Source organism: Malus sylvestris, chromosome 8 (genome assembly GCF_916048215.2).
Source record: "Malus sylvestris chromosome 8, drMalSylv7.2, whole genome shotgun sequence".
NCBI classification, from domain to species: Eukaryota; Viridiplantae; Streptophyta; class Magnoliopsida; order Rosales; family Rosaceae; genus Malus; species Malus sylvestris.
The window spans coordinates 5,569,736-5,597,096 of NC_062267.1; the positions used below are offsets into that span (position 1 = coordinate 5,569,736).

The 27,361-nt window shown below is 37.3% G+C and overlaps 2 protein-coding genes across 3 annotated transcripts; both read left to right on the forward strand.

Moving 5' to 3' along the window:
• The first annotated feature begins 510 nt into the window (after window positions 1–510).
• On the forward strand, window positions 511–7,648 carry LOC126633315 (LRR receptor-like serine/threonine-protein kinase ERECTA). Of its 2 annotated transcripts, none has more exons than XM_050303891.1 (27): window positions 511–1,122; window positions 1,755–1,896; window positions 2,030–2,101; window positions 2,212–2,283; window positions 2,376–2,447; window positions 2,534–2,605; window positions 2,700–2,771; window positions 2,910–2,981; window positions 3,090–3,161; window positions 3,258–3,326; window positions 3,409–3,480; window positions 3,588–3,659; window positions 3,884–3,955; window positions 4,100–4,171; window positions 4,258–4,329; window positions 4,408–4,479; window positions 4,632–4,703; window positions 4,780–4,851; window positions 4,934–5,005; window positions 5,114–5,185; window positions 5,299–5,367; window positions 5,473–5,544; window positions 5,669–5,742; window positions 5,895–6,023; window positions 6,109–6,459; window positions 6,553–6,923; window positions 7,014–7,648. In XM_050303891.1, the coding sequence occupies exons 1-27, from the start codon at window positions 1,020–1,022 to the stop codon at window positions 7,389–7,391; spliced, it is 2,982 nt and encodes a 993-aa protein (XP_050159848.1). In that variant the 5' UTR covers window positions 511–1,019; the 3' UTR covers window positions 7,392–7,648. The 2 variants fall into 2 exon arrangements, with proteins under 2 accessions (XP_050159848.1, XP_050159849.1); XM_050303892.1 differs by having other exon boundaries at window positions 512–1,122; window positions 6,112–6,459.
• A 4,508-nt stretch (window positions 7,649–12,156) lies between these two features.
• LOC126633313 (myosin-15-like) lies at window positions 12,157–26,350 on the forward strand. The gene is made up of 38 exons (XM_050303890.1): window positions 12,157–12,691; window positions 12,803–12,949; window positions 13,517–13,662; window positions 13,759–13,921; window positions 14,237–14,295; window positions 14,820–14,976; window positions 15,252–15,401; window positions 15,506–15,642; window positions 15,993–16,139; window positions 16,236–16,337; window positions 16,761–16,818; window positions 16,916–17,017; window positions 17,500–17,537; window positions 17,629–17,755; window positions 17,832–18,005; window positions 18,577–18,708; window positions 19,133–19,242; window positions 19,507–19,567; window positions 19,653–19,830; window positions 19,956–20,161; window positions 20,445–20,564; window positions 20,652–20,750; window positions 21,199–21,420; window positions 21,810–21,949; window positions 22,116–22,227; window positions 22,416–22,463; window positions 22,560–22,649; window positions 22,798–22,968; window positions 23,220–23,363; window positions 23,548–23,724; window positions 24,297–24,422; window positions 24,742–24,812; window positions 24,906–25,005; window positions 25,093–25,149; window positions 25,238–25,294; window positions 25,412–25,492; window positions 25,577–25,659; window positions 25,779–26,350. The coding sequence occupies exons 1-38, from the start codon at window positions 12,572–12,574 to the stop codon at window positions 25,900–25,902; spliced, it is 4,536 nt and encodes a 1,511-aa protein (XP_050159847.1). The 5' UTR covers window positions 12,157–12,571; the 3' UTR covers window positions 25,903–26,350.
• The last annotated feature ends 1,011 nt before the right edge of the window (window positions 26,351–27,361 follow it).

Below are 27,361 nucleotides of genomic sequence, written 5' to 3' on the forward strand. Positions count from 1 at the left end.
ATTTAAAGTGTTTCTTATAGGAAGTACCAGTTATCTGCATAAGTGATGTGCTTCTTGCAAGAAGCATAAGATGTCTTTCTTATACGAAGTATTTCAAATGTTTTTTCATGATTCACTTGCATTTTTACTAAAGATTGATGTGAAAATATTTTTTACAAACAACGCTTTTAGTCATTTTAAAAGTACTTTCAAACAAACTCTTAACTTTATAATTAGTTTTAATTATCGATGTTAGTGTACTTTTATGTTATCTACACTTGTGCTACACATAGATTGATCATTGACTGGTGCGACAAAATGAAATGATAGGATGAAAGAATAGTGGTTTTCACACTTTGAATTTCTCTTTTTTTTCTCGCTTTTTATCAATTAACAATGATTTGATTTACTAATTCAATCGCTAACCAAAGGTGTGCAAGTTAAAAATAGATGTGAGATTACATTTCACAAACCATAAGGTAGCTCGGGCATAAGGACTCATGAAGACCCCAACTTGTGTGTGAGAGAGAGAGAGAGAGAGAGAGAGAGAGAGAGAGAGAGCAGTAATGTTGCAGAAAACACAGAGGGAGACTGAGACGTCTGCCATGTGGCTTCTTAACTTTATCCATGAAAATAATTCTCCTTTCTCTCTCTAGCTCCTCACTCTCCCTCTCTAGTCGGTACAGTTGTATTTACAGGCCTACGCAGCTGCCAGAGCGATGTGATTGAACGATTGCAGGCTTTCGTTTTATGGGTTGAAGAAGAAAAGCTCTCTCTCTCACATTCTGAATATCTCTCTTCGAATCGAGGACTTTCGGGAAAAAGGAAAGGGAAAAGAAATATACCACAGCTTAAGGGGTTGGAGAATTTTTTATTGCCCAAAATGTTCCTCAGCTTGGGAAGCTCTGTTTTTGTAAAGGTAGTTCAATGTAGGCGGGTCCAAGGAGAGGAGGAGGAAGAGGTGGGATTCTTTTAGCTTTTGGGGGTGTACGGATTCTCTGTTTTCTTTGGGGACTGGAGTTTGGCGGGTAGTTTGTGAAATGAGGTTTGATGGGAGGGCAGTAATGGCATTTCAGGTGGAGTTTGTGCTTCTGGTTCTTCTTCTTGGGTGTGTGAGCTTCGGTTATGGGGACTCACAGAACGGTGAGTTGCAGACTCTGTTGGGATTTTTCTCTGTTTGGGTACCCAGAAAATGCAAGAAAGTTTTGAGCTTTCCTCCAACCATTTTATTTTCTACTGCCCCCTTTTTTCTGCAGCCAAACAATGGATAGCCCATCTGTTTTCCCAACAATCTTGTGAGATTATTTCTCCGGGTTGAGTACCATTGTAGCAAGCTTTGTTTAGGCTTTTACTCTGTTTGGCCACCCAGAAAATGCACGACTGCTTTGAGCTTTCAACCAAGCATTTATGTTCTTCTACTGTTCCCTCATTCTGTGCAGCCAAACAGGGTTGTGAAATTGTCACCAAACAAGTTTGTGAAATTCTCTCTGGGTTGAGCTGCAAGCTCTGGTTAGGATTTTCCTGTGTTTGGGTACCTAGAAAATGCACCAAAAATTTGAAATTTTAGTTCAACCAAAGCATTTTTCTGTCACTGTTCCTCTTTTCTCTGCAGCCAAACATTGGATAAATATCTGGGTTTTATTTATGTGGAGAAATAATAAAAAACTGGGATTAGCAGGGTTTAGTTAGTAAATTAATTCATAGGGTTTATCACTTTATATACATTTGTATATTATTTTGGAGCCTGAGATTTTGAATTTTTGTCAATATTTAAGATCAAGGAAGAACACTGCTGGGGATAAAGAAGGCATTTAGGGATGTGGACAATGTTCTCTATGAATGGACAGATTCACCCTCTTTAGATTACTGTGTTTGGAGAGGCGTCACATGTGATAACTCTCTCAATGTCATTGCACTGTGAGAAAACACTATCCCCTTTTTTATTCCCCTTTTGGGGCTGACTTATTTAATTAACATTCTTAAATACTACCTTAAACATGTGTTCTTTTTGTTTGATTAACGTTTGATTATTTTAATGTTTTGTGTGCAGTAATCTATCAGGTTTGAATCTTGGAGGGGAAATCTCATCTGTGATCGGAGATCTCGAAAGCCTGCAGTCTATGTAACTCTTTGTCTCACATTGTCATTTCTAGACATTGCAATTGTTTTAGCTTTTCTAGTTTGTGGTGGGATTTTAGGTTGAGATTGATTGTCATTTTGTTGTTTGATTAGTGATTTGAGGGGAAACCACCTTTCCGGCCAGATCCCGGATGAGATTGGTGACTGCGCAGCACTGCAAAATCTGTAATTTCTTCGAACTTTACCAGAATTTTGTTTAAACATTCGTCATTTTTAATGCCAAGTTGATTGAATGTTTCGTTAAATGGTGTTATTAGGGACTTGTCCTTCAATGAGATATTTGGAGACATACCATTTTCGATATCCAAGTTGAAACAGCTTGAAAATCTGTAAGCTTCTTCAAGAAACTCACTTTTATACATTAATATTACTTACATGTGTTTTATATTATTCTTAATTTTAATTGGACTGGCAGGATTTTAAAAAATAATCAATTGATCGGACCACTTCCTTCAACGCTGTCCCAGATTCCAAACCTGAAGATTTTGTAAGTTCTTTATACAGTATCTTACATTTCATCATATGCATTATTGTTTTATACACGTGACGGAATTTCTCATATTCTGGATTGCTCCTTCCAGAGACCTAGCACAGAATAATCTCAGTGGGGAGATACCAAGGCTTATTTACTGGAATGAAGTTCTACAGTATCTGTGAGTAGACTGTAGACTGATCAATTGCTGATGCTAAATTTTCGTTTCATTCTTCGTTGTGTAGCGTTTCTACATTCATTCGGTGATGTTATTTCTGCTTTGATGCCAATTCAACTACCATTTCCTTTACCATTGCAGTGGCTTGCGAGGGAACAATTTAGTTGGAACACTTTCTTCAGATATGTGCCAGTTAACTGGGTTATGGTATTTGTAAGTTAACATATAACCCCTTCGTTCCACTAGCCTCCTTAAAAATGTTATATTTCCTGTGTAAAGGATAGTTTAACAGTCTAATGTTCTTTCTCTACAATTTGCCAGTGATGTGAGAAATAACAGCTTGACTGGTAGCATTCCTCAAAACATAGGGAACTGCACTGCCTTCCAGGTTTTGTACGTATTTCATCTCACATTCTCACGTATGGAGCAACTTTCTACTATTGCGTTTGTTGGGTTATTCAAATAAGATTCGTCCGTTTTGATTTGCAGGGATCTATCCTACAACCAGCTAACTGGAGGGATTCCGTTTAATATCGGGTTTCTGCAAGTTGCCACCTTGTATGTGCATGGAATTTTCTTTGAGATTGTCCGTATCTTGACATGTCATCACAACATTTGTTGTTTTCTTTGTGCTTGCAAGGTCATTACAAGGTAATCAACTTTCTGGGCCTATCCCATCCGTGATTGGCCTGATGCAGGCTCTTGCTGTATTGTAAGTGCTTAACTGTATACTTCTGGACCTTGTAGAGTTTTATTAAGTCTCCCTTGCTGTATTTATTTTATATTTTGTGGCTTATCTGTTCATCGTCCCCAATCCAGGGATTTGAGCAGCAACGCTTTAAGTGGACCAATCCCTCCTATCCTAGGGAATTTGACTTATACAGAGAAACTGTAAGTATGCATGTAATATGAAATAGTTACAAAGTATGTCGGCGCATGACTCAATAAATTTCAGATCGTAGGCCTCCATCTAATGAGCAATACATTACGAACAATTTTCTATCAACTGTATATATTGAGCGTTATGTTATTTGATTATAATTGACTAAACAACTTTATTGAAAAAATTATATGTTGCTTGATGCAAGTTCTCACTCCAACTATTGTCTGCATAGGTATTTGCATGCTAACAAGCTTAATGGATCAATCCCCCCAGAGCTTGGACAGATGTCAAAGCTTCATTATTTGTATGTGAACTTTCTTACTTCCGCTTTTGGATGTATTTCTTTGGTAGTTATTTGCGCGTATGATTTTTTTATTTGACGAATGGTCCCATTTCTGTTTTCACCTGTAAGGAATGTTCAGAAAAATGAGTTTCGTTGCCTATGCAGGGAGTTGAATGATAACCATCTTACAGGACATATTCCACCGGAACTTGGGAAGCTGACCGATTTGTATGACCTGTAGGTTCTCTTGCCGTGTGAGGTTTGAAAGCGAGAATGGTTTCCTCATGTCCTAAATTTTCAGTAACTAATCAATGTTTTTGCAGTAACGTTGCGAACAACTATCTTCAAGGACCTATCCCTGATAATCTCAGCTCGTGCACAAATCTCAACAGCCTGTAAGCACGTAACCTCAGTTTTTACTTTGCCTTATCAACCTTGTTTAAGTGGCTTATCCCTTATCATTCTGATATCAGCAATGTGCATGGGAACAAGTTGAGTGGAACCATCCCGCCTGCTCTTCAGAGGCTGGAGAGTATGACTTACTTGTAAGTTCCAACAATATAAACATTGGTTTACGGTTAAAACATACCTTACTTTTTGTTATACATTTATCTTCGTGTTCCTCGTGTTCATGAAGCAGAAGTTATGAATCACGGTTTCTGTCTCGTTGCTCTGACAAAAATGTTATCATTTTCAGAAATCTGTCCTCCAACTATCTTCGTGGTCCAATTCCTATCGAGCTGTCTTTTATTGGTAACTTGGATACCTTGTAAGTATCAAGTGTCCTAGTATTTTCCTCTCGTGTTCCTTTCTTTTGTTAACATATATGGATACTTTTCGCACAGGGATATCTCAAATAACAAAATAAGTGGAACCATTCCTTCATCACTTGGGGATTTGGAACATCTTCTAAAGCTGTGAGTTCAACTGCTTGGTTTTCTATTGCAATGGTTTTTCTTTTCTTTTTATGCTCTGACACCTGATATTTTTATGTGGTAGGAATTTGAGTCGAAACCATTTAACGGGATTTATTCCAGGGGAGTTTGGTAATTTAAGGAGTGTTATGGAAATGTATGTATTTGTTAATTCGTAAGATAATTGATTTTAATGAATCAGATCGATAATCTCTTCTATTCTTTCTGCTTTTTCTTCTGTAAACTCGATGCATTTGTTTTGCAGAGACCTTTCAAATAATCAGCTCACAGGATTAATTCCTCGAGAGCTCAGTCAGCTACAGAACATGAATTTATTGTAAGTTTTACCGATCTCCATAATTTTGACCAGTGTTTTCATTGAAAGAAGAGTAGAATGTTACTGTATACATTTATTGATTTTATTTGTGTCGTTAATGCACAATATAACAGGAGATTAGAGCACAATAATATATCCGGGGATGTGGTATCACTGATAAACTGCTTCAGCCTTTCTGTACTGTGAGTCAATTACAATCATTCGAGTTTCTGTTTGATGTCCTCAGTCTGATGGCAGGGTTATCCAGCTTTTATTTTGAAGCACTAAATATCTCTGAATCCTTGCAGAAATGTATCTTACAACAACCTGGCAGGCGACGTTCCCACGAGCAAGAACTTCTCAAGGTTTTCACCAGACAGGTTAGAGATTCTGACTATATTTCCAAAATTTCATTAACATTTAGCTTAGCTTTGAGGGGTTCAGGCGACTCCATTTGGCTTAAATTTTTCCCCATATTTGGCTGATATAACCTCTTGTTTGCAGTTTTATTGGAAATCCTGATCTTTGTGGCCCTTGGCTCGATTCTCGATGTCATGAGTCTCGTCCAACAGAGCGAGGTAAATATTACTATCAGGTGGCATGCTGAGCTTCAAAGAGAACTGATACAGTTTGGACCACAATTTGACATGACCGACTACGTAGTCTGTCATTGAATGTCATACTTTAGTACAAAGAATTTTCACTTTTTTCATTTCTCCTTCTTTTGCAGCCACACTATCTAAACCTGCTATCCTGGGAATTGCTCTTGGGGCCCTGGTGATTCTTCTCATGATTCTTATTGCTGTATGCCGGCCATATAATCCAACTCCTTTTTCTGATGGTTCATTTGACAAACCCGGTAATTTCCTCTGTAAGATAATTATTCTGCACTAAATGTAGTAATAGAAACTTAAGCTAATCAATTCCATTTGCTTGTGAAATAGCAGTTAATTACTCAAATCCGAAGCTGGTGATCCTTCACATGAATTTGGCACTTCATGTGTACGAGGACATCATGAGGATGACTGAAAACTTGAGCGAGAAGTATATAATTGGTTACGGTGCATCAAGTACAGTGTACAAATGTGTTCTGAAAAATTGTAAGCCAGTGGCCATCAAGAAACTCTACACCCAGTATCATCGGTGCATGAAGGAATTTGAGACAGAACTTGCGACAGTTGGAAGCATCAAGCATCGGAATCTGGTGAGCCTCCAGGGGTACTCCTTGTCCTCCTCCGGAAACCTTCTCTTTTACGACTACATGGAAAATGGCAGTCTTTGGGATCACCTTCATGGTAGGTTCACACGTTTCTTGAATGCCGTTGGCCTGTTGGTGTTACAAAGAAACTAATTTTTAATTCCTTATCTACTGAGTTTTTTCACCTCAGGTCCTTTCAAGAAGAAGAAGCTCGACTGGACAACTCGTCTACAGATTGCCCTTGGAGCAGCCCAAGGGCTTGCCTATCTGCATCATGATTGCAGCCCCCGAATCATACACCGGGATGTCAAGTCGTCCAATATTCTATTGGACAAGGATTTCGAAGCTCATCTAAATGATTTCGGCATTGCCAAGACCTTATGCCACTCAAAGACCCATACGTCTACTTACTTAATGGGCACGATTGGCTACATAGACCCTGAGTATGCGCGAACTTCCCGCCTCACTGAGAAGTCCGATGTGTATAGTTACGGAATTGTTCTGCTGGAGTTGCTGACAGGAAGAAAAGCCGTAGACAATGAATCCAATCTCCATCATTTGGTAGGTCACGTTCCTTATTGTCTTGTATTTTGACAATGCATTCAACTTAAACAATGTTTCTCACATAACGCTTCGTATAATTTGACTCAGATATTATCCAAGACGGAGAGCAATGCTGTCATGGAAACCGTAGACCCCGAGATCTTGCCAACATGCACGGACCTCGGACTAGTGAAGAAGGTCTTCCAGCTTGCCCTTCTGTGCACAAAGCGGCAGCCAACAGACCGGCCAACAATGCACGAAGTAACTCGCGTGTTGGCCAGTCTCATGCCTTCCCCCGCACCACCAAAACAACCAACCCCTGCCAACCCGCCATCGTCACAGCTCCCGATCACCAAACTGCCGTGCTACGTGGACGAGTACGTGAATCTGAAAACGCCACACATGCTGAATTGTCCATCAATGAGCACCTCGGATGCCCAGCTGTTTCTCAAGTTTGGAGAGGTAATTTCTCAGAACAGTGAGTGAAAATGAAGCATTTGGAGAGGAAGTATTATTATATATTATATGTTATGAAAATCTTGAAAAAAATAGTGGGAAAGTAGGAAGGCTGAGTAGGTTGAAAATGTGTACAAAGATTTGGCTTTTCAGCTTGTCGTAGGTGGAAAGATGGGAGAAAGATGAACAACTTTTTAGTAACATCTGAGTGTAGTAACTTTGTTCTCTCTTATTCGAGCAATATTCTAATACTAATTGAAAAATTGGTTGAATAACCGTACATCAAATATTAATTGCTAAACTGATTAATCAAATACGAATGCATGAAGAAAAATTTGACGACATATCAATAAGATATTAGAAGTTGAATCATTTCGGCAATTGAAATTTAAAAGATGGTCATTTTAGCCAATTTTTGGTTCTAAAGCGCGGGAGGGGAATTTGTATTTTGGTTGATGGGGGGTGGACATTGTTTTAGTCAACTTAGCTGCTAAAGTGTAGGAACTTTAGCATTCTTATGGTAGTAATTTTGAATTTGACTTAAGCCAATTGGGGCCCACCAACTAATGGGCCGGCATAATGGATGGATTAGTTATCACCATTGCCGATAATTTTTATCATTTTATTTATCATTGTTGGATTAGTTGAATTTTGAGATTTAGGTTTATTCACTATACCGATCTTGAAAATACAGTGTGAAACGGTCCTCAAAATATAAAGGTGAGCATTAGCATCACTTAAGAATGGTGAGTAAAAATATTCTGGCGTAGTGGGGTCAGTATTACTAGGGTTAAACAAGCCCGTGGTCCTGTTGGGGGGTGCATTATATGCCTGCCGAGCAATAATGGAGTGTGGGACGGTACTTGGGTGGACAGTGACAGTCTGAGAAGTTGAAAACTCCAAGCAGGTTTGCCTCTTGCCATTATTCACGGCGCAAATTATTTTTTAAAATTTGAACGTTGGGTGAAAAACTAACGGACGGATTAAATTTAAACAAAGTAGCAAGGATGATATTACAACAACAAAAAGTTCTGCAAGGGTTAGAGTGAAATATAAATGTTTGTGTGCCCTTTTTATTTGAACGGGACTTGGCTGCTGAAGATTCAGCAGTACTCCTGCTGATCATCAATCACGGTTGAACACAGTTCTGCAAAGGTTAGAGTGAAATATAAATGTTTGTGGGCTTTTTTTTTGAACCGGACTTGGCTGCTGAAGATTCAACAGCACTCCTGCTGATCACCAATCACGGTTGGACATACTGTGATTGGTGATCAGTAGGGGTGTTGCTGATTCTTTCAGCAACCAAGTTCTATCCTTATTTTTTGGGGCAACATGTATCAAGAAGGATTATTTTGGTCTTAAACTTGAGATCCAAGGCCCTTAATATGGAGAAATTCTTAGATCCGAACATTCGGACCATGTAAAACCATCTAGTACTCCTCGGAAAGAAAGCGGAGTCCTCAATCTAATCCCATTGAACGCCACATTCTTTCAACGCTTTGAGTCAACTGCTCTACATGGGTGTCATCACACAAGAACCTCTCATGAATGTGGCCCTTGAACTCATACATTTAGGATCTCGTACCTACATTTAGGATTCGAAAGTTGCATTTGATGTGCTTTTAAGTTCATTGTGTTCTCACACTCCATATGAGTTTGCTGCCTTATATAGGCGTCCGCACACAAGAAACTCTCGGGCTCTGAACTCAAAAACGGAGACCCGCAGTTCTACTCGATACCAATACCCTACATTTAGAACGTTGAAAGTTATATCAATCATGAAGCCCGCCGTCAACACGGGCCTTGGTAAATGCGGGCCCACAAATAATCATTTTTGTTATATTTTTTGTAAACAGTATTTTACTGCAGTGGCCTATTTGGTTTGCAATTTGTAAACTGTGTTATTTGAGGGTTTAATGAAAATTCAAATTGTAATATCGATTTTGTTAAAATGAACAATAGGGACCTTCCATGCAACGGAAGAGTCATGCTCTCCTAAAGTCTTCATTTTGAGGATCTGTGAGGAGCAAGTTAGAATTGTATTGGCCTAGATTTGTAAGATAAGACTTGTAACATATGTATAAAAATATGTTAGACAACTCACTCTATTGTGGATTCTATACCTCATTATGCTCAGTCCTGTTTATCTCACATTTTGACACAACAAACAACGAACTGAACACAAGTCTATTTTAATTGATCACAACATATACCATCATGCCCACCAAACAGGCCATAAAGGTATATTAGCCACAATATTATATTAGTTTAGATCAAAAGGCTTAAAATATTTGACAACTTAGTAAAGCAAAACCAACTTAAAATCCATAAACCATTAGAAAACTCTTATTAAGTTGTCAAATATTTTACAACTTTAAATTTAAGTTAATACAATTTTGTGGTTAATATGCATTTGATACTCACAAGTCCTCAAAATGAGAACCTTGGAAGAGTAGGACTGTGCGAAGGAAATGATTTTATCCTCTTGTTTAGAAATATTGGGGATAAAGGTTACATGGAAATAAATTAAAGGTTGTTTTATTTTCCAATAAATGCTTTCATAGGCAATGGAAAAAAATTCAAGAGGGGATAAGCCTATAAGGGTTTCCCCATCGGAAAGGGATCATTTTTGGATTCCTTTATTATAATCCACCAAATAAGGGAATTCATGCTATTAAAATGTAATCAAACGATTACAAACAATGGGAGCAAATGGGAGCATCTTTGCTCACCACCATTTAGTGTGGTGTATGCTCACCACCCTATTTATTACCTTTAAATGAGTTTGAATTTCAAGATTCGTGTAGTGGATAAACACAAATCTCAAAATTCAAACTCATATAACCATGATAAATAGGGTGGTGAGCAAAAATGCACTTACAAACAAGGGCTCACTTTAAAAGTTATAATAACTTTAGCCGTTGAATCAAATTTCAATAGAACGGATCCCCTAATTTGATTGATTAGGAGGAAGAGATCCAAAGATGATCCATTTCCTTCCCCCTCAACTGAAGTTTGAAATCCATATAACATGTCTAACATTCCTATTAAATATTAAGAGTAAACTGCCAATTTTTCTTTTAAACTTTCACTTAGTTTTCGATTTTCGCTTTAAACTTTGTAATTGAAAAATCAAGGACTTAAATTAATTTTTTTGGCCAATTCTCCCCCGACTGTTAGTTTTCCACATATTTCATTTAAATTAACTTTAGCTCTTTTCACATGCACACCATTTGACTCTTTTAAGGACAAAAGTGTCACTTTGTTGGACCTTTAGACACAAAAGCTGTATAATAGCACAAATTTGCATAGGTCGACATTTTAGAAATCTAGGGGTTTCAATTATTTTAAAGATCAAAGCGACCAAAAGAATTGGATGACTTGTCATTCCCCAACATGGAGGGTGCAAAACCTTGTTGCATTCCTCTTGGATCTAAGAAACTAGATCATATTGGGCCTCTCTTGTCCAATCCTGTTGAATCTCGTTCCATTGTTGGTGGTTTACAATATCTAACTTGGACTAGACCGTATTTTGCCTTTGCTGTGAACTAAATCTGCCAATTCACGCATGATCCCTGAGAGCAACATCTTCAGGTAGCCAAAAGGATTCTTAGATTTCTCAAAGGTTCTCTTTCCCATGGTCTGTGGTTCACTAAAGGTCTTGTCCATCTTTCAGTATACTCTGATGTTGATTGAGTTGGCTGCACATTTGACAGGCGATCAACCATTGGCTATTGTGTCTTTTTGGGTTCTAATCTTATCAGCTGGAGTGCCAAGAAACAAAGTACTGTTGCACAGTCATCTACAGAGGCTGAATATCGCTCCTTAGCTCACACAGCTGTTGAAATCACTTGGGTTTGCAAAATTCTCAAAGATCTACACTATCCTCTATCTATATTGCCTACTCTTTGGTGTGACAACATTTCAGTAATCTCATTAGCATCTAATCCTGTCTTTCATGCTAGAACAAAGCATGTAGAGATTGATTACTACTATATTAGAGAATTGGTTCTAGCAAAACTCTTTCAAGTACGATTTATTTGCAGTGAAGACCAATTGGCTGATCTTCATACCAAGTCCATATCTAAAAACATATTCACCTATCTGTGTTCCAAGCTTCCAATTGGACTCATTTCTAATTCCCCTTCTAGCTTGAGGGGGTGTATTAGGGAGAATGACAAGTCATTCAATTATGTTACTGTTAATAATTCTATAACTGAATGCAATTAGTTGTGGTATCTGTTGAGATTAGTTAGGACATCTATAAAAGTAGTCAGGGGTATCTATGTAAATAGCCAAAGGCTATATATATATATATATATATATATATATATATATATATATATATCTACACAGTGTGTAAAGTAATCATTCAGTCAATACAATTGAAAACTTACAGAGGAAGTTTTCTGATTCAAACTAAAATTAATGTAACGTTTCGGGTTCGATACTTTGGATTTGGATTATCGCTGGATCCCCTTTTTGGAGATCCTAGAGATCAAAGCACGTGGATTGTTGATAAAAAATCGTACGGTCACAATTTTTTTCATATTTATATTTTTCACACATAACAATTGCTTTACTTTTAAAAATATAAAAAACATTTAATTGAGACCGTACGATTTTTGATTAACGATCCATGCATTGATCCTAGAATCACCAGGAGGGATCCGGCGAGGATCCAAGTACCGATACTCTATCCATCGTTGCTTGTTTCACTAAAACAAATAAAACCAGCAGACAGAGAGAATCTGTACTTAAAAAAAACGATTTATCTCGAAAACGAAATTGAAAGATTCGGCAAAATGCAAAACTTAAAAACCGGAAATTTCGCAACGTCTCTCTCTGTAAATACCGCCATTAAATTATCCAAATTCTCTTTCTCTCTCCCTCCTCAAGCCCCCGTCTCTCTCTCTCTCTACCTGCTGCGTCCACAGTCGTTGGAGGGTGACGTGTCGAATACGCAATTTAAACCCTCGGTCTCCGCCATTTCGGACTCCTACTCTATACCTGTTAGGGCGGGAACCCAAAATTTTCACCCAAAACTCTCTTCTCTCTCCTCACTTTCTCTCTCTACTTTGTCCTTCTCTGGTTCTTTCTAAACCTCTCTCGATTTCCGCTCTTCCGCCACTTGTCGTCTTGTCGAACCGAATTCTAGGGTTTCTGGTTCTCTGTCAGCAGCTGAAATCTTCTGCCGGGGGTCCTCCGAGATGAGCCTCCGCCGGGGCTCCAAGGTCTGGGTCGAGGACCGGGATTTGGCCTGGGTCCCGGCTGAAGTCGCCGACTGGAAGGGGAAGCAGCTCCAGGTCGTCACCGCTTCGGGAAAGAAGGTGAAGTGAAACGTTTGCCCTCGGTTTTTGTGTGTAATTACTGATTAATGTGTTTGAGTGTTTGAAATTTGGGTAATTTTGTGTTGATTGTGGGGGGTTTTGGGAGTGTAGGTTTTGGCTTTGCCGGAGAAGCTGTTTCTGAGGGATGCGGATGAGGACGAGCATGGCGGAGTGGACGACATGACGAAGCTGACATATTTGAACGAGCCGGGTGTGCTGTATAATCTTCAGAGGAGATACGCTCTCAATGATATATATGTGAGTCGATTTTTGTGTGCAATTTGTATAATTGGAGTGATACGGCTAGTTTGTGAAGGGGCTTTTATGTGCCACATTGTGCTATGTCGTCTAGGATTGATGATGATTTGTTAATCCGTGGATCGGCTTAAATGCTTGCGAAAATTTTCAAATTGGCTATTGATTGTCTCATTGATGGCTTACACTTGGCGTGCTACTGGTTTTCCGTTAGCCCTGGATGAGGCTTACTAGCAGACGAGTTGACGTGAATTGACTTATTCTAGAAATGTTAAGTATAACCCCAAAATATCCTTGATTTCAACCGGAGAGTTGGGAGGACTTAAATTGACTGCTGTTAAATGTATAGGAAAGTGATCATATTGAGTGTTATAATGGAATTGGTATTTCACTTGTCATGTTTGACGCCTTCATTTCTAGATGAGATAATGATAAATTGAGAATATCATAAACCAGCGTAGAAAATGTGGTATACTAAAAATTTTTCCTTTTAAATTTTCATATTATTAAAATTGGTTTACACGACCTACTTTCGGAATTGAAGTGATTGTTTTCTTTTGTCGTTGGTAGACATATACGGGGAGCATTTTGATTGCGGTTAACCCATTCACAAAGCTTCCCCATCTATACAATGTCCATATGATGGAGCAGTATAAGGGAGCTCCATTTGGTGAGCTAAGCCCCCATGTTTTTGCGGTGGCTGATGCGTCTTATAGGTATGCCAATTTTATGATAATCGAGTCTTGACCTTTTTTGTACTTTGCTATTCCATTGAATGACTCAAGTTAGCTTTTCTGGATTTTGTAATCCAGAGCAATGGTGAATGATGGACAAAGCCAATCAATACTGGTCAGTGGTGAAAGTGGAGCTGGGAAGACTGAAACGACGAAACTGATTATGCAGTATCTTACTTATGTAGGAGGCCGAGCTGCTGGTGCTGGTGATGAGAGAACTGTTGAACAACAAGTTCTTGAAGTAAGATCAACCTCCATTCAAACAAATATCAACTCTGAATAAGAGTAGAAATAAATTCACACTGTTATAGATAAGGGTTTTTCATTTTGCCACTAAATTTTGGCAGCGGAGAAGTTATGGTTGAGTTAAATAATTTTTTTTGACCAGTTTGGTCTTCGTCATGGTCCAACACTTGAGAAAAAGAATTGATCTTCTTCATTTTTACTGAGAAAATTGGTCAATTTAGTTTTCTATATTTTTGTTAGAAATTGTTTTTAAATTTTATTGTCTTGTTGCCTTTAATGTGTCACTGATTCTTTTTGGTGCATGGTTCAGTCGAATCCCCTTTTGGAGGCATTTGGTAATGCCAGGACTGTTAGAAATGACAATTCAAGGTGTGCTATATGTTTATTCTTCTCCTGAAATATCACTAATTTGGTATGTAAAAATTTGAAATTCTCACACTTTCGGTTGAGGCACTTGTATGCTTTCTTGATGATAAAAGAATGGGGTAAAAGTTATGCTGGTTAGTTGAAAATTGAGATCAGAGAGTGAGGGCAATGCAGGAAGAGTATGGATTAATGAAAAGAACTAGGTCTTGGCTTTTACTTAGTATAAAGTAAATACCTTGAAGGTAATTATAATTGGAGGATGTAGGGGAGGATATAGAATATAATTACTGAACTGTTTCTGCCCTTTTTAATAGATAACATTATTCATTAATGAACTGGTTGTTTACTGTATCCAACAATAATTGGGATATTTATTATTGTAATTGCTAATCAGTTTAGTAGTATATCATTAACTACTAATAATGATTTTAGTTTTTCTGGCAATTTGGTAAATGTCATGCTTATTTTCATTTTAGTTTTTGAAGTGAAAATGATTTTCCTTCAATTGTCATTCTTCTTTGAGGCAGTCGTTTTGGCAAGTTTGTTGAGATCCAGTTTGATGCAAGTGGTAGAATATCTGGAGCTGCAATTAGAACTTATCTACTGGAAAGATCCCGTGTTGTTCAGATTACAGATCCTGAAAGGAATTACCACTGTTTTTACCAGTTGTGCGCATCTGGAAAGGTACTCTTTGTGACTGTGATTGGATGGATTTATCACACAGTTACCATTGTAAATATCTGAGCATCTATAGTCAATTAGCTGTTTATCATTGAGTGTTTGTGCGTATACATGCGTCAAGTTTTCCTTATGCATCCCAGGATGTTTCAAGTTGTGTATGTGTGTACATGTGTTTTTTACACCCATTTCTATGTATCATCATGGTTCACATATGACCATCAGTCGTGTACTCTATTGAAGCTCATGGATATTGTTCTCTGGATTCTCCATACGTATAGGATGCAGAGAAGTACAAGTTAGACCACCCAAGCCACTTCCATTACCTGAATCAAAGCAAGACTTATGAACTTGATGGAGTGAGCAGTGCAGAAGAGTATACGAAGACAAGAACAGCAATGGATATTGTTGGTATCAGCCGTGAAGATCAGGTTTAAAACTTAATCCAAGTGGATGGCGCTTTAAGATGAATACTTTTTTTTCCCTTCACTTCCGCTCTTGGGTGTTTCTGAGATTCATTTTTCTACCTTTTTAGGAAGCAATATTCCGCACCTTGGCTGCAATTCTGCATTTGGGGAACATTGAATTTTCTCCTGGGAAAGAGCACGACTCTTCAGTTCTAAAGGATCAGAAATCGAACTTTCATATGCAGATGGCTGCTAAACTTTTCATGTAGGTGATTTATATAGCTTGAACTTGAATTTTTACTTTCCCTTACTAACTTTGAACAAACTGAATGGTTTAATATCCTGTCGGTTTCTTTAATATTTTATGAGTGAACATTCAATTCAGAGATTTTTTGTTTTTTTTTTTGTAATTTACTGAGGGAGTATCTTCATGGACTATATAATGCAATCCGTGCATATTATGAGTCAGGAGATACATCTCTAGAATGTTGCCTGTAACTTAATCACTCTATTGCATTTTGTGATAGGAACATGCTAAAGAAAGTTCCTGCCCAAACTATCTCATATATACAACTTGCATTCGATAATTTAATTTAGAGTTGCTTAATAAATCAGGTGTGATGTGGACCTCTTATTAGCAACACTGTCTACTCGTACAATCCAAACTCGTGAAGGAATTATTGTTAAAGCTCTCGACTGTAGTGGTGCTATTTCTAGTAGAGATGCATTGGCAAAGACTGTTTATTCTCGGTTGTTTGACTGGTATGGTTTCATCAACATTCCCCACAGGAACTTCATTTTCTTAACTCGTCTGGGAAGATTCTTCTTTACCTTATTTGGGTTTGGATATTTTCACAGGCTTGTTGATAAGATTAATACATCTGTTGGCCAAGACTCGACTTCCCAAATGCAAATAGGAGTCTTGGACATTTATGGTTTTGAATGCTTTAAGGACAATAGGTGAGATCTTTACCCATATCTATTTCAATTTTAAATATACGAGTCTTAAATTTGGATTTGGAATACTATCTAAGTGCCATTGAAATTTTGTATAGTAAGTGGTCATGTCACTCTTAATTTGCTTGACTTGTCCAGAGGGTATATATGTGTATTGTAAATGAGTTAGTGTCATGTGTGTTTCTGCTTCTTGTTTGTCACTGTAATTCATAAGGTGATTGGACTTTTGACATCCCAGCTGATCTGTTAGTTGGTGATAGTCATAGTCTCTCTCTACTCAAGTTTTACTCTTTCATCCTATATCATCCTTATTATTATTGTTTTATTTCTGTCTTGTCAAAAGTCAAACTCTAGTCTATTATTATAAGAGTATCCTTGCGATTGTACATTATTCCTTTGGTTAATTTAGGTTTTCCTTTTCCACAGTTTTGAGCAATTTTGCATTAACTTTGCAAATGAGAAGCTACAGCAACACTTTAATGAGGTGTGCGGTGCATTAATGTTTTATGAAATTAACATACTCTTATCATTTTATGTTATTAATAATTATTGTATTCTAACTTCGTTCCCACTTGTTCCAGCATGTGTTCAAGATGGAGCAGGAGGAGTATAGCAAAGAGGAAATTGATTGGAGCTACATTGAATTCATTGACAACCAAGATGTTCTGGATTTGATTGAGAAGGTTTTGCCCATTCTGTCTCCTTTTTTTTGTTGACAAATATTTATGAAATGCTGCAAGGCCATCTTCTTCTCCCCTCCCTTTTATTATATGATTTTAAAAGGATAATTAGTATCCTGGATTGATTTCATAGTAGCATGTATGCAAGGAGTTGACCTAATTTCTAGTCATATTTACGTGGTAAGGAATGACCATGTTCGCGAAGTTGTACATATTTTCTGGAATTTGTGGTAGCATGTATGCAAGGAGTGGACACAACTAATTATATGTCATTGAAGCTACCACCCTGCTTTTGGGAAAAATGCATGACGGGCAATTGTAGTCTGAGTTTTGGTAGCCCTATTGCATGGCAGAAGTTGACAATAACTGTATTTCTTCATTTTTATAAATGTTTTGCCTAATGTTATTTTCTATAGTTTTTTGTTTTTATATGCCTTGAGAGTCTGTAAGGCTTGGATCTTATGTTCTCAAACATTCATTTGCAGAAACCTGTTGGGATAATTGCTCTCTTGGATGAAGCTTGGTACAATTAAGTTCACTATAAGTTGGTGCGTGTTACTCGATATAGTATTTTCTGGAATTTTATCCTTATCCTGATTTTCTTATTTTTTCAGCATGTTCCCAAAATCAACACACCAAAGTTTTTCAACCAGGTTGTTTCAGCTTTTACGGCCCCACCAAAGGTTGGAAAAGGCAAAATTTTCGGAAACAGATTTTACCATGTCCCATTATGCTGGAAAGGTATATTATATGTCAATACATATTTGTGTGCAGCATCTTGATATTGGATCATTTATAATATTCACTATTTGTTCAGGTTACTTATCACACAGATACCTTTTTGGATAAGAATCGTGATTATGTTGTCGTAGAACATTGCAATCTGTTGTCTTCTTCCAAATGCCCTTTTGTTGCTGGTCTTTTTGGTCCACTACCTGAGGAATCTTCAAGATCATCGTACAAATTTTCTTCTGTAGCCACTAGATTTAAGGTACATTCCATCTCTGTCCCTTATATGTGATGCGATGTTGATTGGTTGCAACTGCTTAAAAGACTACAGAAGCTGATACATGAAAAGATATTTAATAGGAGAAGGCTCCAGCTGGATATTTTTCTGTTCAAGAAACTCACATCAGATCATTAACTAATTCAAAACTTTATGGTTCAATGAAGAAAAAAATGTCTGTTGTCTGCTGTCTTGCAGGATTTTGGGCTTAAGAACTTTTTTTCACAAATGAATGTCAATTTGAGGATGTCATTGTTTTCTGATTTGGTCTTAGAATTTGTGTCAATAGCTTTAGGTTGAATCTGTACCTTTCTCTTTTCTCCGACTCTTGCGTCCAACAAAATCCTACTTGTTGGATATTGTTCGGATAATGCTTCACGATGTGGTTATCATTTCTGCTTGTATTCAACTGATCATTTACTTTGACCTATTATTACTGCCTTTCGAACATTAGCCTATTTCCCTGATGTAACTCCCTCCTGAAAGCTTTGTATTTAATTACTTGTTTGATGGTCTTTAAGCTGATAATTCCCCCTTCCTGTTTTGGTTATTGTAGCAACAACTTCAAGCACTTATGGAAACCCTCAATTCAACAGAGCCTCATTACATACGCTGTGTTAAGCCGAACTCATTGAATCGACCGCAAAAGTTTGAGAATTTGAGCATCTTACATCAATTACGCTGCGGGGTCAGTGCGTTCAAAATTTTTATGTTTCTTTATGTTGGATCTAGTGTCATACAGAAAAAACAGGGATTGACTACTATTTTTTTTTTTCAGGTTTTAGGGTAAATTAAAAATAAAATTTGAATTTTCATTTAAAGAGAGTATTAGAATGATATTTCAAGTTTAAAGTGAATCTGCGAAAACAAAAAATAAATAATAAATGAAAGAAACAATTCATATATGTGTGCTATCTTTCATATCTTTGTCATATCTGTATTCTTAGTTTTTGAAGAGTTATTTGTATTATCAATACTGAAGCAACGTAACACACGCCTGAACCCAACCACTCTACCTCATGTACTTGTAGGTTTCTGCTTACGCCCACATTGTGTAGTGTTTCTTATTGATGTCACGTTCTTTACACTAATGATTCTTTTATTCCGCTTAGGGTGTTCTAGAGGCTGTTCGGATAAGTCTGGCAGGTTATCCCACACGTAGAACTTACTCAGAGTTTGTAGATCGATTTGGATTATTAGCTCCTGAATTCATGGATGGAAGGTGGGTTCATCATAGTCCTTAATCTTGAAGACTTTGCCTAATAAATTTCAAAGATGTTCTGGTTATATTTATCACATTTGATGTTTTTAGATATTTACTTTACGTTTTTTATTGTGCTGCAAACTAGTGTTACTAAGGTTCTAATTCTCTAATTTTGTTTTGTGCTTTTAATATTTTTCTTTTAAGTCTTTGAAGCCTTTCCTTTTTCTCCCTTTCCTTTGTTCTAATATCTTATGACTTCTTTGATTCGCTATGCTTATGTAGCTATGATGAAAAATCTACAACTGAGAAAATTTTGAAAAAGTTAAAGCTAGAGAATTTTCAGGTATGAATCGAATGATCCAGTAGGATGGTATTCACATTATATTACTGCTGACAGAGAATTTGACAAGGTTGTTCTTTCCTTGAAGTTGGGTAGGACCAAAGTATTTCTTAGGGCTGGTCAAATTGGTGTTCTGGACTCCCGACGGGCAGAGGTTTTGGACAATGCTGCAAAGCGCATTCAACGTCAATTGCGAACGTTTGTTGCTCGCAAAGATTTTGTTTCCAAACGAGCTGCTGCATTTGCACTCCAAGCTTTTTGCAGAGGTCAGATGTTTCTGCCAGACTTCCATGGGAAATGCGAATTCTTATTACCGACACTTTCTTTAGATCCATGACATTTGCTTTTTTTTTATTTTTTTGTTGATGTTTGATGTTTATTATGGTTGAAGGATGCCTTGCTCGAGCGTTGTATACTTTAAAACGGGAGGCAGCAGCTGCTATTTTTATACAGAAACATGTCCGAAGGTGGCTATTAAAGCGTGCTTATGTGGAATTATATTCAGCTGCTACTGTCATACAGTCCAATATTCGTGGTTTTTCAATTCGCCGAAGATTTTTGCATGGAAAGAAACATAAAGCTGCCACCTTGATCCAGGTAAACTTAATTCATAGACTTTTCCTGTGTAATAATTTGCATTGTGCAAGCATGTAGAGTGATGTGTTCTGAATCTGTTGTTTAGAAATTTAGGTTTTTTGGAATATTTTTATATGTGGGTGGAATGTTGTTAGGAATAGCAATATGTTCATTGTGAAGTTGGGTTCTGTTCATGCATAAATGTATTTCTTCTTTGTAATAATTATCTGGCTGGTTGTCTGCTTGATATGTCACTGTCACTTACCACTTTGTTTCTGTTTTGACAAAAAATATATTCTTGTAGGCTCGGTGGAGGATGTGCAAGGTTCGCTCGGCATTCCAACATCACCAAGCTTCTGTTGTAGCAATACAAGGTCTTTGGAGGCGAAAGTTAGCAAGGAGAGAGCTCCGAAGGCTTAAACGAGTGAGTGAAATTATATTGCTGCTCCTGATGAAACAATATGCATGAGAATTTCCTTTATATGTTTATTTATTTATTTACTATTTGCAGGAGGCAAATGAAACCGGTGCCTTGCGTTTAGCTAAGGGTAAACTTGAGAAGCAGTTAGAGGACCTCACATGGCGGTTACAACTTGAGAAACGATTACGGGTATTTTTTTTAGTTGTGTTAAATTTTGTGTTGGGTGGTTTGTGGATTCATCCTATTAAGGTATTAGGTAACCTGTTTTGGGGGCACTCCTGTTATTACTCTGCTTGTGCCAAATGTATGTCAGTAGAGTTTGTAGCTTATTGGCAATGTTATGGCTCATGGACTAAATGAAGGTTGTTTTGACATTACCTCCATAAAATAGCTTGAGCGCTTGCCAATTTCTCTTGATAAAGAACTATATATATTGTGAGTTCGCAAATTATTGATTCCAACATATCTTTATATGCTTGTCACATTTCCTCAGAAAATCGTTATAAAGGTGTTATGTGCTTTTCTGTAAATTATTAGTTGCAAGACTTAACCTTATTTCTTTTGGTTCAGCAACTTGACAAACTGTTGTATGGGTGTGCAGAAGTTTCTTTCTTACTGCAAGCTGAATTGAATGCAGGTATCTAATGAGGAAGCTAAGTCAGTAGAAATTTCAAAACTTCAAAAAGTGTTGGAATCCTTGAGTCTTGAGTTAGATGCGTCAAAGCTGGCTACAATTAATGAGTGCAACAAGAATGCAGTGCTTCAAAATCAATTGGAGTTATCAGTGAAAGAAAAATCATCTTTGGAAAGAGAAATCATTGGAATGGCTGAATTGAGAAGGGAAAATGCATTTTTAAAGGTGAGTTTTCTGATGTTTGTTAAATTATGTTCTTATATCAGTTTTACTTTGTGGGATTTTGTACGCTACATCTTATCTACTCAGAAATTATATCTATCTCAGGCAGGAAATCTAGAGGCACGATGTAATTAGTTGGATTCTCGTAGATTTGATAAATACAAAGTTACGAACTCATTGTTTCATTATTTTTTAAAATCAATTTAAACTTTGCTTTTCTTGACCGACATAGGTATTTGACATTTACTGAAGTCTATTGTCTCTTTTTCTTGGCATGTCTTTCCTTTTTAGAGTGTTTTCCTTTTTCTTTACCCTATCCCTCCCAACATTAGGGGGATGGTTAGGACATTTGCTGTGTCCTTTGAAAATTTTCTCATGTTTTTTGTTTGCAGATTTCCTTGGATGCATTGGAGAAGAAGAACTCAGCTCTTGAAACTGAACTTCTCAAGGCTCGAAAGGACAGTACAGACACCATTCAGAAGTTGCATAAATTTGAACAGAAGTGCAACCAGCTCCAGCAGAATGTAAAGAGGTGTTTTTCCGAAATTCATAGCTATCTTTCAAGTGTTTATTTCAGCTTTGTTAAGTACTTTTGTACATCAGTTTTAGATTTATTTATTGTCACTCCAAATATGTTGTCTTATGTATCGAATATACTACATTTCATTGATGCTTGCTATATTGTATCTAAATTACAGCCTTGAGGAGAAACTCTCTGGATTAGAGGAGGAGAATCTTATCATGCGACAAAAGGCCCTTAGTGTGCCTGCAAAGAGCACTCGGCAAGGTGTTGAAAAGTTGGTTCCAGAGGTAAATGATTATATACATGCAACATATGATTAAACAGTTTGATCTAAACAGTAGGTTGAAAACCTCTTTATATGCAGTCTGATTTTACTGGTTTCAAACTTTGTTGCTTCATAAAATCTTATACCATAGATTTGTGGGTCTAGTCTCAAGTGTTAGTTTTGTATTTTTTTTATTTTTTATGTTAACAGAAAAACCTTGGTGCGGTTATTCCCATCACTGAACAGAAGCCTGCATTTGTAAGACATGATCTCTCTCTCCCTCTCTCTGATTTTTTTTTTCATCTAACCGTCACAGCAGAATATCTTCTTCATGTGTCATACCATCTAATGCAGGAGTCACCCACACCTACAAAAATGATTGCACCCTTTTCACATGTCTTGTCAGAATCACGCCGATCAAAGTTAGCAGTTGAGAGGCACCAGGTTTTGTCCCTTATTGTTTATTTGAACCTTAGCTTTATATTTTGGTATCCACTGTAATCTTTTTATGGACTTTCACTGCTGTTATTTGTCATTTCCATTCTGGGTAGTTGTGCTTGTAAGTTTAAGCATGTCTCTTTGACGTGTACAGGAGAACTATGAATTCCTATCAAGATGTGTTAAGGAAGATTTGGGGTTTAAAGACAGCAAACCATTGGCGGCTTGTATCATATACAAATGCCTTCTTCAGTGGCATGCCTTTGAGTCTGAGCGTACAGTTATTTTTGACCATATAATTGAGGGAATAAATGAAGTTCTGAAGGTAATTTACTTGCTTCAGTCAAATTTGTTTTGGCTTTATGATTTTGTTTCCACTTGAGGCTCGAACTGATGTTTGTTACTGTACCTGAAATAAATTATGTGGAGAGATACAGATATTATGTAAAAGCTATTCTCGATCAATTCTCGATCAACTGTGGAATTTACATGTCTTTTAAGGTTTTTTAGAATTTGAATAAACTACTTGCGAATGTTGTAGAATATTTGAAATTTTTTGTACTACCATTGTTTCAGGTTGGGGATGAGAACATAACCTTGCCCTATTGGCTGTCCAATGCATCAGCGCTTCTATGCCTTTTGCAGAGGAATTTACGACCAAATAGTTTCCCAGCAACTCAGCGTTCTGGGTCTTCTGCTTTAGCTCTCAGGATTGCACAAGTAGGTTATAGAATCAAATGATGGGCTTGTTGAATATATATTCTTTGTATACGTAATCTGTTTATCAAATGTTCAACCAAAAAACAATCTCTTTAGATTTCCCTTGAACTTTACTGAGTTGCAATTACAAAATCATTATTTCATTGTAGTTTATTAAATGTCCTCCCCCTACTTTCATTTTCAGGGACTGACATCTCCTTTCAAATATATTGGTTATGAAGATGGTATGTCACATCTTGAAGCAAGATATCCAGCTATATTGTTCAAACAGCAGCTAACTGCTTGTGTAGAAAAGATCTTTGGCTTGATGCGCGACAGTTTGAAGAAGGAATTGGCTCCACTCTTGGGCTCATGCATTCAGGTGAATCTGATTTATTCTGATCTGGTCAAAGATTCTAATTCAAAGTATGGGTGCAACGTTTACTATTGTTCGCTTTTGGGAAAATGGTAGTTGGTCCAGAATGTTTGTTCATGTTTGTGTGCATTTTTAGTGGTTACTGGCTATAGTTTAGTTAATTTAAAGCAATGGGACAAAGAAGAAATGAATGAATGTGCATTTTCCTTCGTTTTTAGTCATGGTACACCAATGCTTGGGGACAGAAATTATTTAACTCTTGCTTTGAATCAATCACAAGTATTGACCTGCCATCAGCAATTATCTGAGCAAGAACCCATACGTCAGGTAGTACTTTAGCCTTCCCATGTATAGAAGGGAGAAAAGAGATGGATTGTTGCTCAGCTCATTCATATAGAAGATTTACAAAAAAAACCCTGAAGATTCTCACTTCCATTTTCTTGTAGCTGGCTTTCTGAAGCCTAATGTTTGATTTTAATTTCTGAATGCTATCTTTTGGCCAATAGATTTTGTTTTGTCTGTGTTTGATCGATCTACATACTACTAACATGTTATGAATATTCATGGAAAATTTTAAGGCACCCAAAGCTGCGCGAAAGTCATCTAGATCACCTGGGAATGCTCCTCAGCAATTACCTGGAAGTCAGTGGGACAACATAATCAAATTCTTGGATACCCTAATGAGTCGATTATGTGGGAATCATGTACGTGGGACATTTTTCTGATTTGTTTCTTTAAATCTACATTGCTTTTCTGTTTTTATATTATCATGTATTGCAAAAACTGTTGGCATTGGTCACCTAAATCACCAATTTCCATTAGTTGATGTCAAAGCTTCATATCTAGATCATGTAATTATTTGCTAAATTGAAGCTTAATATTTATTTTGTAGTTCCCCGTGATGGGTGAAAACCCAGAATGAATTACGCTCGAGCGCGTATAAGAAGTTGCAGTTGTACTCTGTTATTTCCTTTGTTGACTTTTTCTTATTCTTTTCTGACCTAAACACTGTACTTTACTCAGGTACCTTCATTTTTTATTCGCAAGTTAGTCACACAGGTCTTCTCTTTCATCAATATGTCACTTTTCAACAGGCAAGAGTTTATTGCTATTCCAGCTTTTCATTGCTAATAAACGGAATTTTTAATGGTTTATGTATTAACTCTACCTTTTCTTTCCCTGGGCAGTCTACTGCTGCGACGCGAATGTTGCACATTTTCGAACGGTGAATACGTAAAATCAGGTCTTGCTGAACTGGAGAAATGGATTGGCAACACCGGGGAGGAGGCAAGTATATAACTACCATGTTGCAAGCGTTCTGCGTTTAAATGACTTTATTATGCATTTGTTGGTCTGACTCTTTGTGCAATGCAGTATGCAGGAACCTCTTGGCACGAGCTAAATTATATCAGACAAGCTGTTGGTTTTCTGGTACAAGCTAAAGCTATTTTCTTTGAATTTTAAAATGTACAATCTATGAGAAGTTAGGAACCTTTTCTGTTTGTGCTATTTGGTATAGGTAATACATCAGAAGAGGAAAAAGTCTCTCGACGAAATTAGGCAGGATCTTTGTCCGGTATGATGCTCTTGCATGTTTAGTTTGGCTCAATTTTCTCTTTTACCCGTCACTGGCTTCATGAAAAGTGTTTTTACCTCCGAAATTAAGTCATTTGGCATTGTGAACAATGTACAGGCATTGACGGTCAGACAAATCTACCGAATAAGTACAATGTACTGGGATGACAAATACGGCACTCAGAGTGTGTCCAACGAGGCATGTTTGCATGTTTAGTTTCTTTGTTGTTCCGTAAACTTTGTGATTGGAGTCCCATTGTTATCTGAACGTTATTGCCTGCAGGTGGTTGCTCAAATGAGGGAGCTTTTGAACAAGGACAACCAGAATCTGACCTCCAATTCGTTCTTGTTGGATGATGATCTGAGGTAATCCGCTTCTCGTCCAATTATCTCATCTAATTGCATACAAAACAAGTATTGCTTCTCGTCTGATAAAAAACAGAATCGAAAACCTTATCCTATTTACTTTAACTTTCTCATTGCAGCATTCCATTCTCGACTGAAGATATCGACAAGGCAATTCCTCTAAGCGATCCTTCAGAAATCGAACTTCCATCATCCTTGTCTGGTTATACCTGCGCGCAGTTTCTTGTCCAGCCCCAAACTTAAATCGCGCGCTAAACTCCCAAGGGTTGCGGTGTAAGCTTACGCCAGATGGATGTAAAGGGAAATGTCTTTTATAGGCTTAGAAGTTCAAAAAATGAGCAGCAGTCATCTAAATATTAAGAGGATGACTTGTTACATTGCTCGAATTCGTTAATTAGCTTTTCGGGTTTTTAGGCTTCATCAAGCTTGATGAATTCATTCCCCTCCAATCAGTTGCAGGTTTAGGGATTGGTCATCGTATTGTAATTAAACTACATTTCTCTCCAATTCTTTTGTTTTCTTTCTCTCGGACGACGGGGCCGGGGCCGGGGACGTCGGGGAGGGGTTAAGCTTGGCGTCGAGAGTGACATGTTTGTACTCTTGAAATCGCGTCTATGTTGTATCACGATGTTTCTGTAATTCTTATTTGTACATTCAGAAAGAGGATCAAGGAAATTGCAGGATTCCTTTACCTTTTTAATTTTTTTAATTTTATGCCAAACAGTTATTTGTACTGGTAAATAGTATATCACCACTATCGATCCTTTGTATGAAAAAATAATTGAACGAACTATATTTCTCAAAATTAATGTATGACATTTCGAATATTTTTTGTCATCCAAAATCAATATCGATCCTTGTTGCATAAAGAAAATGCATGTGTCTTTGTAATGCTCATGAAAGATTTCTCTAATTCTGTTCATGTCACATTTGGCGGTATATTTCTTTATAACTTGAGATAAATCTCTTGGGTCATGTAAATTCCTCGTCCAAACATAGCATGTGAGAGATGTTTAATGTTTAGATGATGATACATTAAGCGTCACATGTAATCATGTCTTTGAGTGCTAAACCAAACTTAAAAAAATCAAACCAAGTTTAACTTTTTTTTTCATTAAAACCACAAAGTTAATCCTACTTTAGCATTGTTATTATGAGAAGTGACAATGAGGTATCTTTATTAAAAATACGGAAAATACAAATTGTCAAGGGGGACATAAAGCCTAACATTGACCATGATAACACTCGTAACAAACAAAACTTCGAACAACCAATACAAGATATAACAAGGCCAACAAAAATAATCTATCTAAAGCGGTAGTGTGGTAGCCCTACATAATCATGCTGATAATACGGCAAAATGAAATCAGGAGGAGAATACCACCAAACAAGACCAGCAGAAGAGGAACCGTGATTTGCAAGGGCATCAGCAACTAATCAGATTACCTTTCCTATAAATGTGAGAAGACCGAAAATGCGTTTGTGAAATTCTACGCAAGCGATTCTTCCACTCCACTCTCAATTGCTAAGAAACCAATTAAGGAGAGCGCTGTCATTGCATCGGTGAAGATGATCAAAATTTCAGGTGAACTTCAGTAGGTAAGGTTGATGGTTGACATCATAACTTTTCGCTTCGACAGATTCCCTGAAACGACAGACGGATTCCCGATTCAGCAACATCTCATGAGAAACTTTTGGTGGC

Bases quoted from the DNA above. Each gene is read 5' to 3' on its own strand.
- LOC126633313 (XM_050303890.1), top strand. From the start codon at position 12,572: ATGAGCCTCCGCCGGGGCTCCAAGGTCTGGGTCGAGGACCGGGATTTG. The intron at 16,338-16,760 runs GTGAGATCTTTA...CCTTTTCCACAG, and splicing joins GAATGCTTTAAGGACAATAG to TTTTGAGCAATTTTGCATTA. The intron at 22,650-22,797 runs GTTTTGTCCCTT...TGACGTGTACAG, and splicing joins TAGCAGTTGAGAGGCACCAG to GAGAACTATGAATTCCTATC.
- LOC126633315 (XM_050303891.1), top strand. From the start codon at position 1,020: ATGAGGTTTGATGGGAGGGCAGTAATGGCATTTCAGGTGGAGTTTGTG. The intron at 2,606-2,699 runs GTAAGTTCTTTA...TGCTCCTTCCAG, and splicing joins ATTCCAAACCTGAAGATTTT to AGACCTAGCACAGAATAATC. The intron at 6,024-6,108 runs GTAATTTCCTCT...CTTGTGAAATAG, and splicing joins TGGTTCATTTGACAAACCCG to CAGTTAATTACTCAAATCCG.